Below are 13,414 nucleotides of genomic sequence, written 5' to 3' on the forward strand. Positions count from 1 at the left end.
GATAAAAACAACGTGTTGGGTTTCATTATGACCTGTGGATGTCCAAAATAGTAACCTGTCCCCCTGAATGCTAGCTGCCTATATGACACTCTCACTGGGATGTTTAATAAGCATCTCAAACTCAAAAGTAGAATTCTTGATTTCCCCACAGCCCACAAATCACCTCTTCCCAACTTTTCTCTGTCTTAGAGCATGGAGCTCCCATGCTGGGTGTTCAAGCAGAGGTTCTAAGACGTAATTCTTCTTTTTCTCTTTACCCACAGGCAATCTGCCAGCACTTCCTGCTGACATTACTTCTAAAAATATCCCTAAATCACTGGACTTCTCTCTATCACATTGTCACCTCCTCGTTCAGATCCCCATCATCTCTTATCTGGACCATTACACTGGTCTTCAAATCCATCTCCTTGCTCCCTTATGATTACTTTCTACCAAGCAGCAAGAATCATCTCTTTATTTATTATTCCCCCCAATTAAAGTCACTCATTGGTTTTCCTCAGTAGTTAGAACAAAATCCTTACCCCTTACCCTGGTTTAAAAAGCCTTTTTGAAGTCTGCCTCCCATTACCTCTATGAACTCAGCTCCGACCATTCTCCTCCCATCCATGGTTCTCTGGACCCTGTGACTTTCTGTTCTTTCAGCATGCCAGTCCATCAGTCAGAGGGCTTTCTTCCTACCAGGAATGAGTTTTCCTTAATTTTCCATTACGGCTCTTAATATTTAGAATAAGATGTTCTGATAAAGGTTCTCTCTCATAGAAGCCTTTCCTGACCACCTAATTACATAGGGAAACCCTCCCCACCAATCCAGGCACCACTAAATATAGAACTTTCCTAATATTCTATTCAAATTTCCTAGATATCATTTATAGCCACTACCACCACCAATGTCTACAAGCAAATATAAGACTCATGAGAGCAGGAACCTCATCTGCTTTTTCATCATCATGTCACCAAGACCACAGAGGATGTAGTCGCTAATGGTGTTGAGCGTACAGCTGTTTTTCATATGCTGTGTAACCCAGCTGTCTCTCAATTTGGCAATCAATAGGTTATTTCTGCCTGTTCTGTTTTTATAGCAGACTGGACTTTATGCGTATAAAGTCTTTGGTATTCTGGATGATTGCCCACCGGCTGTGCTGGCAGATATCTATATGGACTTAGACTACAGAAAACAGTGGGACCAATATGTTAAAGGTGAGTAACACTTATTTTTTTTTTTTAAGATTTTATTTATTTATTTGGCAGGGAGAGAGAGGGACAGAGATCATAAGGAGGCAGACAGGCAGTCCGAGAGAGAGGGGGAAGCAGGCTCCCTGCTGAGCAGAGACCCCCCCTCATGCAGGGCTCGATCCCAGGACCCCGAGATCATGACCTGAGCCAATAGCAGAGGCTTAACCCACTGAGCCACCCAGGTGTCCTGACTTACTGTTTTTTAAAGTCATCTAGAAAGTAGAATCTTTTATTATTCTAGCCAGTAGAAAGCAACAGGTTTAATCTCTACTGTTTCATTTTTAATTTTGGCATGAAAGTCTTGAATCCTAGGCTGAAACATGTCTTTATGATTCCTTGCATACTCTCAAATGCCATTCTTCAGTTTGCTTCAAGGCCTACTTTGCTCTCACTGTAATTTTGTCATCAACCCATATATCCAAGTAGTCACAGAAGGCTTCTTGGAGGAGGCAGTGTTCAAGCTTTGTTTTGGAAGTTGAATCAAAGTTTTATAAACAACAGGAATGCAAGCAACAACAACAATAACAAACAGAAAACAAGAACATGTATAGGAGAGAAAGTGAGAAGCTGAGAGGGTAAGGGGGTGAGTGGTTGGAGGCCATATGAGGCCCAGGGAACAGCATGAGTAAAGCAAGGAAGGCATGAAACAGCATGGCATGTTCAAAAACTCAGCAATTTGGTTTTATTGGGTTGTTGGGGTAGCAGAATCTAGAGCTAGGGTGGGAGAAAGGTCAGATCCTCAGGGGCCCAGCTTGGCCACCAGGCTACAATGCTTAGATTTGACCCTGAAAGTGATGGACAACTAGGAAAGGCACGAAAGAGGTGATCCTCCTGTCGCTTAGAGCTGGGAGTGGCGTCCGCCATTCAGTCATGGAGGACTAGAACTGCAGAACTAGCCCTGGGCCCTGAAAAGATTCTTGCCAGAGTCAGGATGCTTGGTTGCAAGCAACAAGAACTCAACAAATGCCAGTGTGAGAAAAGGAAAAAGAGTATAGGTTCACGGCATTGAAAAGTCCAGGGGTTTCTGACCTCCAGGACGCTGCATCTAATGTTTAAAAGCTTTTACCATCTGGATTCAGTTTTCTTTTGAGTTGACCCAGTTCTCAGGCAGATCGTTATATCATGGCAAAGATGGCCCCCAGATGATCCAGGCTTATAGTCTCACCATATAAATAACCCCACAGGAACAGAAATGAACATTCCACTTTTCTACTCGTGGTAGCCAGATTCCCACAATTTGCTGTCATGGCATCCTGTGGATGTTTGTCATGGTTTTGGTCTCTTAGTGTTTTCAAATACCATTCCTGTCTGGGGTGAATTGTGATGCTCCAGTGTTCAGGGGAGAAGCCAGATGTTCTCCGTCCCAGTCTCCTTAGCAGCCATGGTTCAATGGTGTAATACAGATGTTGCCAATAAGACAACATGCAGCTTCAATTTGAGAGAGAACAACATGAGCAAGCAAGGAGCATCACGATCAATTTTCTGGTGATGGTAGGGCTAAGCCTAGCCATTCACGCTAGGGTGTCTAGTCTAGTCACAACAGTAGCTTGGCTTCTCTGGTACAATCCTCAGGTTCTAAGCCTAACTCTGGTCCTTCTAGATATTTGTGAGTTACCTGAGAGCCTTTACTGAACCACTTTTTGGCCCAAACTTTGTTAGAGTGACAAGGCAAGACCCTGGCCAGACGCACCATCCTAGAACAAATGACTGGGCCATGTCTTGCTCATTTTCCCAGCTCTGAAATTAATGCTGAGTGAATCCTGCTTAAACTACATAGTAAGGAGGAGGGGAAGGATGAAGCCCTGGGGGAAAATTGGGATTGCTGGTCCGGGAAGGGGGAGGTGAGGCTGAGCATGCAAAGGTAACATGTCCACTTCTCCCTTCCTCTCAAGGGCTGTCGTTAGCCTCCTGTGGCACCAGTACCCTGGCAAGCTCTTTAATCCATGACTTGCTTCTAATAGATTTTCTTTAAAAAGCTGAATTAAATAATGCATTTCCCCTTCAGGAGCTCCTCAGGGGGTTCTCATGGTTATTTCAGCAGCCTTGGCTTAGCTCCTTCTCTAAATGGTTAGTTTGAAGCTTACTGCACAGCTTGGGGTCATAGGGTGTGCTTGTCATTGAATTCCTTTGCTTTCTCCAACTGAGAGTTGGCTGCTATTTGCACACAATATAATGATGGAATATTAAGGAATTCTGGTCCTTATAGCTGTGGTAAAATGTAAAGAAATAGGAGAGAAGGAAGACACCCAGGGTTTGCCACAGTTATGCCACTTCCTAGCCTTTTAGGAAGGATACTGCCATCCCTGGAACCTTCTTTTCCCAGCTGAACACTCTAGACTGGGTGACTCAGTCCCAGGCTAGTTGTAAAAGGTCAAGAAATCTAAAGAGAGAAGGTCTCAAAAGCAAAACTATTGGGATTCTAGTGACATCTGGTGGTTGCCCTGATTTTAAAACCTGAACATTTGTTTTTGGATGCCTAATTTTGTTTTATTGCGTTCTTTTTGGGAATCTTGCTTGTGCTATACAGTGCACATGTTTTGCTGAGTTGTTTTATTTTTTTTATTGTGTGTTTTTTTTTGAGAGATCACAAGTAGGCAGAGAGGCAGGCAGAGAGAGAGAGGAGGAAGCAGGCTCTCCGCCAAGCAGAGAGCCCGATGCGGGACTCGATCCCAGGACCCCGAGATCATGACCTGAGCTGAAGGCAGCGGCCCAACCCACTGAGCCACCCAGGCGCCCTTTTATTGTGTTTTTATGTCTACTAGACTCTGCCGTTGGGCAATAAACTTTCGGCATTAATGAATGTCTGATTTTTTTCTAGAATTCTGTGCCTTACGAGTTAGTGGTTTATCATATCCTCAGAAGTCATCATACCTAGGCTTGTTAATTGGAGCCCAGAAGCTCCAGATACATTAACTTCTTTTGTTCTCCTTAGAACTCTATGAAAACGAATACAATGGAGAAACCGTGGTCTACTGGCAAGTGAAGTACCCTTTTCCCATGTCCAACAGAGATGTATCCTTCCTACTTGGCTTTCTAAGTGTTTCTTGTGCCCCTTGGCCATAGCCCAATAGTAGCATGCCTAGCAGGTGTGGACAGCATTGTCCTTGATTCTTGTAGAAGCATATGCTAAAACTGTTGCTTCTTGTGTGACTTTTGGAGACCTCAGTGTGTGATGTCTGGGCTTGACCATGTGGAGCCTCTGTGATTGTGATCCTGGAGGGCAGCTCAAACTTTCCTGAGAGGTGTTCTAAGGCTTGAAATTTTGGGGCCACAGAATTGGGGACCTGGAAATAACTTTTTATAGAGTGTTTAATATATTCCCTCAGTCCAGAGGTAGAAGTGGGCACCCAGAGAGATAAAGTAATGGAGGCGTAAGTATAGATGATTATTGGCCAAGTGGGAACTAGAATTCAGGCCCCTACTTTCCAGCTCTCCCCTTCTCCCCTCCTGTTTTATTGGTCCCACATGATCCCTACTTGACTGTTGGCTCTACAGATTGGGTGTATATTTCTTCCCCTCATTTACCATTAAAACAGTTGAATGGAATGTGGGAAGTTTTAGCTGACATTCCAAGGTTCTAAGAAGCCCTCTCAGGACTAGCCTAGGAAGGGGGATGCAAATCTGAGGACAGGCAGGGAGGGGGCAGGATGACTGATAGGTGAGATTTCCACTCCTTCACTGTCCTCTTCAATCACAGCAGCAGAGTATGTTATACACTGAATTTCCACAGAAGATCCTGTCAACAAAGGGTTGTGTGGATAAAAAAAAAAAAGTCTGGAAACCACCCAACTGGATGATCACTGGGATCTCTTCTAGCTTTAGCTTTGTATAAGTCTGTATTTCCTACATAATTATTCTCTAGAAAGAGAAGGAGTGTGTTGCTGTGTTTTATGTATATTGTTTGTATGTGTTTTTGTGTCTAAGTCTGTGTGTTTTCCTTGGTCCCAACTAGATTATAAACTCTATAAGGGCTTATTTCTTGTTCACATACTGCTAGGTAGCTTGTACAACATATGGTATGTATTTCAACAAATTGTGGATTAATAATCCCTTAGATTTTATGTGGTTTTCCCTGATCCTGCCAACATCTGTGCAAAGTAAATACCATCATCCTCATTTCACAGTTAAGGAAACTGAGGCAAAGAGAAGTCCAGAACTTTGCTCTGGTTAACAACTAGTGGGTGGCAGAGGCAGGTTTGGAAGCACATCCAGTTATTTCCAGAGGTGGTGACCTTGATCAGGCGGTGACCATGATCCCATCTCTCTGACTTCAGTGTGACACTGATGGTTAGGTCTTAGGGGTAGATACTTGGGACCACTTCAAGTTCTATATATTTGGTTTTCCAATACCACACAATCTGATGATGAGTTTTTTAATCTTACTATGTGCATGTCTCTCCACTAGTGGTTAAATTTTTGAGAACAGAGAATAGTGCAGAGGAAAAGAACATTCATTTGGAGCCAAAGATCCCAGACTGAATGTGAGCTCATTCTCTGATTTATTGTGTGACTTTGGAAGTCCCTTCACTTCTCTGGGCCTCAGTGAACTGGTGGTTCTCTGGTCATAAGCCCTCTGGTAGGCTGGACCTTCCAACTTTTTGAAGACTCTGCCAAGTTTTAATCAATACATCAGGTTGATTTTTCCTCAACGAAGTGTCAGGTGATACCTGTCACATGAGATGAGCAAGTTTTGAGAGAAAGCGGGACAATTTTTGTTGTGAGGAAAAAGTAAAAGGTCTTGATGTCAGACATCCAGAGCCAAAGCAACAGCATATCTCCCGCAAAACATTTAAGAACTTTACTTGTATGTCCCCAGAGTCGGGGGCAGTAGCATATCCTGCAGGATGCCTGAGTGAGGGCTGGGACCCGTGGGTGCTGCAGAGATTCTGCGGTGGCTTGGGGTTATGGTTGCTGCTGTTACAGTGAGTGTATTACATTATACTTAGAATTTTTTAAAAAATTACTATTGTTTAGGCTTTGAATTCCTTCTAGTGTGAAACCTAAAATTCTGTTGAGATCTGCCCAGCTATGAAAGTCCAACTAGGTTTCGGAGCCAGATCTGGTTTTGCACTCAGGTTCCAGTTGAGCGATGGGATCTTTGGCAAATTTCTTTACTTCTTGGAGCTTTAATATTGTTATCTGTAAGATGAGAATACTTACACCAAATTCAGAGGGACCTTTTCAGAATCAAAACTGATGCTATATGTAAGGCTTATGGTAAGGGCTTAATAGATGGTAACTCTCACTGTTTCTTAGGAGTCAGTTACCTTCCCTGTTATAGTACCACAGACATAGTGAGTGCTCTGTGTTTATAGAGATGAAATGGCTTGGTTATTCTTGGTGGTTAACCAATGTTAACCCAGAGAGGACTTCTGCCTACTAAATACTCAGGTTCTCATGCTCTTCCTCTGACCACTAGGTGTAAGTAACATTGCTTGACCATCCTCTGTGCATAGAGGTCACTAACCAGAGCTTTGTGGGAGGGCAGGACAAAGTGGAATGACTCCAGTGTTTATCGAGTACTTATTCTGCCCCAGTCTTTCTCCAGTGCCCCCACCAAGCTTGCCCGCTGGGGAATATAGCCCCCTTTCCCTACAGAAGGAAACTCAGCTTCAGAAAGGTTGAGTAACAAATGCAGAATCACACCGCTGGTGAGCAAGCAGTCCCTCATATCTCATAGTACCTTCTTAGAGAAAGGAGGAGTAGTTTCCCTGTATAATTGAAAGCCTCAAGGAATCATTCCCAAGTAGGTAATGCATGCTGTCAAATGAGAATATCAGGTTGTATGGGGCACCGTCTTTCAGTGCAGGTAGGGACACAGGGCTGAGAAATGGAGGAACCATTAAAGGGAGCAAGGGCCATTTGGGAGGAATAGAATCATCTCACTTTGCTTCTGGCTCGTAGGGTTTCCTTTCGACCATTTGAAATGCTGGCATTGATATCATGCCTTGACTAACAGTATAGTACATCTACATCCGGCAGCGGCGAGACCTGGACATGGACGGGCAGAAGATCCACGTAGTCCTGGCCCAGAGCACCTCTGTGCCACAGATTCCTGAGAGGTCTGGTGTGGTCCGGGTGAATCAGTATAAGCAGAGCCTGGTGATCAAGAGTGATGACAAGAAAGGGAGCAAAGGTAAAGCTGGGGAGCGTGTTGGCAAAACAGCTGGGGCCACCATATGTAGGCCATACTGACTGTTAGGCATGTAAAATGCATGATGCTTATTCTCTGAGGTCAGAGAATGGGCACGAGTATAAAACAAACAAGGAATCAAAACCTGGGGAGAGACTTAGTTCACCCCCAGAAACCTGGCTTGAGTGCACGGTAGATGTTTAAATCTGACTCAACCCATTCTTTATTGACTCCTGCATTGCCCAGAGGAAATCAAACCATGAAGTGTAGAAATTCACTTCAGGCTAGTTGTGGGGATACATATATCGGGCCTCGGGGGTAGGGTGGTAAGGAGGCTGGCATGACTGCCCCTGAGGACAGAGCTCCTGCTCAGCAGACTCAGGACCTGCCTGCCTCGAGTTCCAGCCTGCACAGAGAAAAGCTGTGAGTAGAGCAGGGGCAGCCAGCCACTCACCCTATGGGAATCAGTGTGGCTTTGTGTGTGAGGCAATGTCTGAACCATAATTCTGAAGCTGTTCATATCTGTCACCTTGGACATGCCACCCAACTGCTCTGAGTCTTCATGTCGTCCTTTTTAAGTGGGGGTTTAATCTTACCAACTCCCTTGTACTATTAAGATAATTAATGAGAGAAATGATTAAATGAGAGACTATATCCAAGTGTCTAGCACTTGACAGGCATTTAATAAGTAGTAGCAAAATGTGCATGTGGCTATGTTTTCAAAAATGTGTGTGTATATATGTATTTACATATATATATGTATATATACACCCCCACACATACATATATACATATTCTGGGAGGCAAGGCAGAGGAGAGAAGTTCTCCTGAATCCCATGTTCCCTCCCTCCTTACTTTTGGGACCTGATGATAGAGGGAGAATCTTTGCAGGGTTTATTGTTGTCTTTCTAACATTTTTCCTCCTCCTGATTTTCCTTTCTAGTTTACATGTATTACTTCGATAACCCAGGTGGCCAAATTCCTTCCTGGCTCATTAATTGGGTCGCCAAGGTGAGATCCCAGGAGGCAGGCGGGGGGAAGTGTGTTTGACAAATGTTGACTTAGCCCACAGGGCTGTCAGACTGAAGAGACACTGTGTCTCAGGCCTAATGAGGCTCTTTTATGAAGCACCTTGGTTGAGTGACTACAGTTGGGACTAAGGTTGCCAACACCCAGGATGTGAAGGCTGGAACAAAAGAGAAGAATCCTTAGCTGGAATGTTAGACCCGCCCTACCAGCAAGACCCTGCCAGGATCACTCTCTGCATCCTCTGGATAGTAGCCTTTTCTTGTAGGAAAAATGAAAAATGTGCCTTTTGAACCTCTGTCTGCTTATGGAGGGAGGAATCTGACAGGCCAGCCTGGCTTGAGAGACAACCAGATGTGTCCAAGCTTGGAAGCCTCCAGTTTTGTTATTGTTGTTTTGTTTCTCTGTAAGGAGAGGGGACTGCAGTAGGGGCCGGATTGCTGGAGACTGCCAGAGAACCTGGCTTTATGGGAACCATTCAGTGCTTTGTAGGAGTCCTACTTACTGCTGGGAAGGCTCAGCACATTCCCTGGGAGACTGCAAAGTGCACAGGCTTTGAGTCAAACACGTGTGATTTTGAGTCCTTGTCCTGCTTCTGTCTGTATAATCTAGGGAAGCTGTTGATTTCTTCCCTGTGGAAAATGGGGACGGGTATTACCACCCTGTAGAGTAGTGGCAAGTAAGGAAGTATCTGGGGAATGTCTTGCACAATGCTCAGCATGAACTAAGAAATAACATAGTCTACCCTTTGCCCCACACCCTCACCATTTCCTAATTCTGTAAAAGAAGTCCTTTCTATGATTACTAGGTTAGAATCCCAAAAGTCCAACCCAATACCATTTCCTGTGATTTTTCTTTTCAAAAAATAGTCTCTCAAAATCATCTTATCTTTTTACTAGCAAAAACCAAGATACGTAACAGTGTCTCACCTGTGCCTTGGGTCTTCTGTCATGTTCTGCAGAAATCGGACAGGGGCCCTATTGTCATATTTATCATTCTCAGAGTCATCTTTGTTTACCTTTGCCATAGCCTAAAGAATCAGGAATAATGACCATGAAGACATAGAAGTGACAGTCTCCTTTGTTTTGTAGAATGGTGTTCCTAACTTCTTGAAGGATATGGCAAAAGCCTGTCAGAAATACCGCAAGAAAACCTAAGAAAGGAAATCGTGTGTCCATGGAACGATGATCTGGGAGTGCCACAGCCCACCGACGCTCAGCTTTCCTTTCACTTTTCTGTCTTCAGAGGCCTGCACACTGTCCTGCACGTCGTCCCTGAGTGTGTTTGCCTGACGCCTGGCTTCCTTTCCCACTCCCCACCCCGGGACTGGCTGCCTTCTCCCACTATTGAATATGGGTCAGATTAGGGAAACTTTTGCTTGTTTATTTTAAAAAAGGGAAGTCCTCAATAGAGAACACAGTCATTCCATTGTGCCATTTCAGGGGGATGGGTGGGCGGAGGAACCATGACAATGCAAGAGCAGCTGATCCTGCAGAGCTGGCTCCTTCCCGGAATGTGGCTTCTCGAAACCCGGAAGGGGCTGCTGGGAGCCCCATCCCCTTCAAAATGGACTGTCCGTGCACCAACACTGGAAGACACTGGCTGATGTCCGTTTGCCTTATGCTTTGGTGTGCTGATCTGGCTGGGGTTTGAGGTGATAATCCAGGAGGTGTTTCTGCTGTTCCTACTTGTGGAGGATCATGAGCTGTTCTGATTTCAAACCATTCTGAAAAACACTGCAGGCCTAAGCACTAAATGTAATAACCATTTTTTCTCATCATCCATATCTGGATTTCTTTTTCCCACATCCACTGGTACTAACTCTGCATTTTATTGGAAACTGAGGCATCATGATGACTCTGGCAGTTAGCAAAAGTCAAGATGCTCTGCACACAGCACTGTGATAAAGTGTCTTTCTAGGCAATAAAATGAATTTCCCTTCTAGAATGTTTAGCGATATTGAACAGATAATAGTTCATAGTCAGGGAAATATTAATTAGTGGATTAATTGACTCTACACTTTTTCTCAGGAATTCTACCTAAGTTGCCTGCCTCTTCTACTACCAAAAGACTTCCTGTTTTCTGTTTTCTCCTGAATTTTGGTAAGGCAAAATATTGTATGGCTAAAAGCACAGCCTTCATGATCTCAGGGAATAATTTTAACCACTGTGTGATGGTACTGAGCCTTAATTAGAGGTCACAGAAATTCAGGATGTAAATCCAGAAGCAGAGGATTTATTAAAATGGGACACATCAGACTGTATGTCTTCTCTCTGGGAAAAATAAATTGAATACCAATAAATACAGAATGACTTAAAATTATCCTTCTTGCAGCTTTCTTCCTACCTTGTTCCTTTTGTGAGATGGAATCAATAAGGTCTCAATTGTTTGCAGGGCACATCCAACCTAACTAATGAACTTGAACATAAGAATTTTAGGTACACCTGCATGCAAGGCCAGGTGCAGAGTGGCCTCATGTTCGGGTTGATACAGGTGCTCAAACGGACATTAAAATCTGGCGACGTTCATCTTCAGGTTATCCTTGATGTTGGGCTGTGTCTGGTGGCAGGACTGCTGCTGACAGCAAAAGGTAGGCCTGCATCTTCCCAGGCTCATGCTGAGCCAAAAAGACAGCATTTCTTCCCAGCAAATCCCACACCATTCTATGACTTTCTCTCAACCATGTGCCTGTCCCTTCCCTAGTCACTGTGCTCACATAGATAGATTTATGCAAATAACTGACTACCTCATATATTTACCAATTTAAAAAATATCAGTAATATTAACAGTAATGTACCTGGCATTTAATGTTAGGTAAATTAAATCTAAATGTCTTTTGTAATAGAGGGTCGGGTTGAAATTTTAAGTATAGAGTCATTGGAACACATGCACTACAATTACAGTTTTTGAGCACAGAATCAACATGAATTGATGTCATGGCAACCCATGTCTTTAAACAGTGTTTGAGAATTTGTTAAGAACTACAGAAATGCTACGAATATGGGGTGTCTAAGTATTTACAAAAAAAGAGAGTTTGCAATAATCAGTAGAGTTTTGACCTTTTGGCATTTACGTGTGCTAATTTGAAGACCACAGACTACACAGCATTGAAATATGAGGTTATGTGGGAAACAGAACCTGTGAGCCAGTAAGCAAATGCCAGAGATGCAGAAAATGTACAACTGGTGCTTTAGAGGTTTTCCTGATTCCTCAGGGTATGCCTCTCTACAAGGGCTGGGTGTATCATTTGGAATTTGGAAGTTGCAAATGTTGTACACTTGTTTTTCCATGCCTGTCTCTCCAAATAGATAATAAGATCTCTGTGGGTAGAAAGAGTTATTTCACTTTGATTATTGCCCCCTAGGGGACTACACAGTAGGCACTCAAATGAGTGACTAAATAATTTAGAGAAGATGAACTAAATGACCCACACCCAGAAGGCCAGGTCCATCCAGACATGGAGGTTTAATCTGATTACCTTAAACAATAATTACTATTATTTAATAATTTAATTCAGGCCAAATTATTTCCCCAAGTCATCATTTTCTGGGGGAGGGGGTTCTAGATTCCTCAGGCTCTTTCTCATTGGTCCTTTATTTGTTAAAGGGTGGCTTCACTGGTATAGTTATAGGTTATTTTTTAGTGTTATGTAAAAGGCACGGCACAGTGTGGACTGAGTCCAGTTGAGATTAGTCAGGATCACTATTATTATTACTATTATTTTGAGAGAGTGTGGGCACATAATCAGGGAGAGGGGCAGAGGGAAAAGGAGAGAGAGAATCTTAAGCAGGCTCCATGCCCATCGTGGAGCCTGAAGCGGGGCTCCTTATTATGACCCTGAGATTATGACTGGACCTGAAATCAGCAGTCAGATGCTTAACCAACTGAGCCACCTAGGCGCTCCAGGATTTCAGGAATTTAGTGAAAAAGTAGTCCAACTACTGTTGGACCTAATTTTTTCCATAGGCGAATTATTCACACTGCATACCAGTAAGTTATTGACCACACTGGAATTGAGGGGCTCCAGCAAAGGGTCACTTCCCTTGAAAATGTTCCTATTTCACAGTGAGAGTCCTCACCCAGAGTCGCTATCTACAATGCTGTCCTTCAAACCTGCTTCCCAGCTGGATTTGGGAGACACAAAGCAGAAAGAACCCATTTAGTTCTCATGTTTCTGGTAGCACGAGAGAATTATACTGATATACTATCAGTCAGGTCAGAGAATTATACTTGAAAGTGTCAAGACGTGCATTCACCTAACAGATATATCTTGAGTGTGGTGTCCACCCGGGAAAGGGACAGACATGGGAGTTCCTGTGATGAATGAGACAGACTTGGTGTCTACCCTCAAGGAGCTTAAGAAACTGGGCAGGCTGTTGAAAGACTGGTGAGCTTTGACACAGGGCAAGTAAAGTATGCCAGATGTTGTAAAACTGGGGGCACTAACCAAATTTGAGGGGTCAGGGAAGAACACGTTGTACTTGGCTGCATGAAGGTTGGAGAAGAAAACTGTTTTGCATGTAAAGAACTATTGGCATAAAGCTCCTCCAGCAGGAGAGCCAGTCATATGTGAGGAACCACCAAAGCCAGTATGGCCAAAGCAACGGGTGTGAAAGAAAGGCACCTCACCCATGACTGAAGAACACAGGCCATGGGTGATTGTGAGAGCCATGATTTGAGACTTTATACTCAGAACACCAATAAGCTTTGAAGGATTTTAGCCTGACCTAATATCAGCATTGACCTGATGAATTTATTCATTCTTAATGGCTGCTCATGTCCCCCTGTCCCCCACCCAGAGTTCTTTCTTCACCACCTCTAACTGTCCCTCCAACACCATGGGCATATTCTCCGCAGTGCTTTAAGCCTTGTCAGTTGGAATCCTCTTCACCAGCCGGCAGCTGGCAGAGTAGCCCACACCCACATCTAGATTGCAAAGTGGAGCATCAGCCTCTGAAGTCTAACCAGAAAAAAAGAGAGGCAGGGAACATCCATGCACATCCCCTCTGTCTCTCCCAGCCC

The 13,414-nt window shown here is 43.8% G+C and overlaps 1 protein-coding gene across 6 annotated transcripts in view; it reads left to right on the plus strand.

Annotated features, from left to right (window-relative positions):
• PCTP (phosphatidylcholine transfer protein) overlaps nt 1-10,711 on the plus strand; it is a 105,422-nt gene extending 94,711 nt beyond the window's left edge. For 4 of the 6 annotated variants that reach the window (XM_047707441.1, XM_047707442.1, XM_047707437.1 and 1 more), the window contains exons 2-6: nt 1,080-1,197; nt 4,166-4,245; nt 7,198-7,369; nt 8,310-8,377; nt 9,484-10,711. In XM_047707441.1, coding sequence (XP_047563397.1) covers nt 1,155-1,197; nt 4,166-4,245; nt 7,198-7,369; nt 8,310-8,377; nt 9,484-9,549 — 429 coding nt within the window. In that variant the 5' untranslated portion in view covers nt 1,080-1,154 and the 3' untranslated portion in view covers nt 9,550-10,711. The remainder of the gene's footprint in view (nt 1-1,079; nt 1,198-4,165; nt 4,246-7,197; nt 7,370-8,309; nt 8,378-9,483) is intronic. The other 2 variants (XM_047707438.1, XM_047707439.1) reach the window with 2 other exon arrangements.
• Nucleotides 10,712-13,414: the final 2,703 nt, after the last annotated feature.

This window comes from Lutra lutra, chromosome 16 (genome assembly GCF_902655055.1).
Source record: "Lutra lutra chromosome 16, mLutLut1.2, whole genome shotgun sequence".
NCBI classification, from domain to species: domain Eukaryota; kingdom Metazoa; phylum Chordata; class Mammalia; order Carnivora; family Mustelidae; genus Lutra; species Lutra lutra.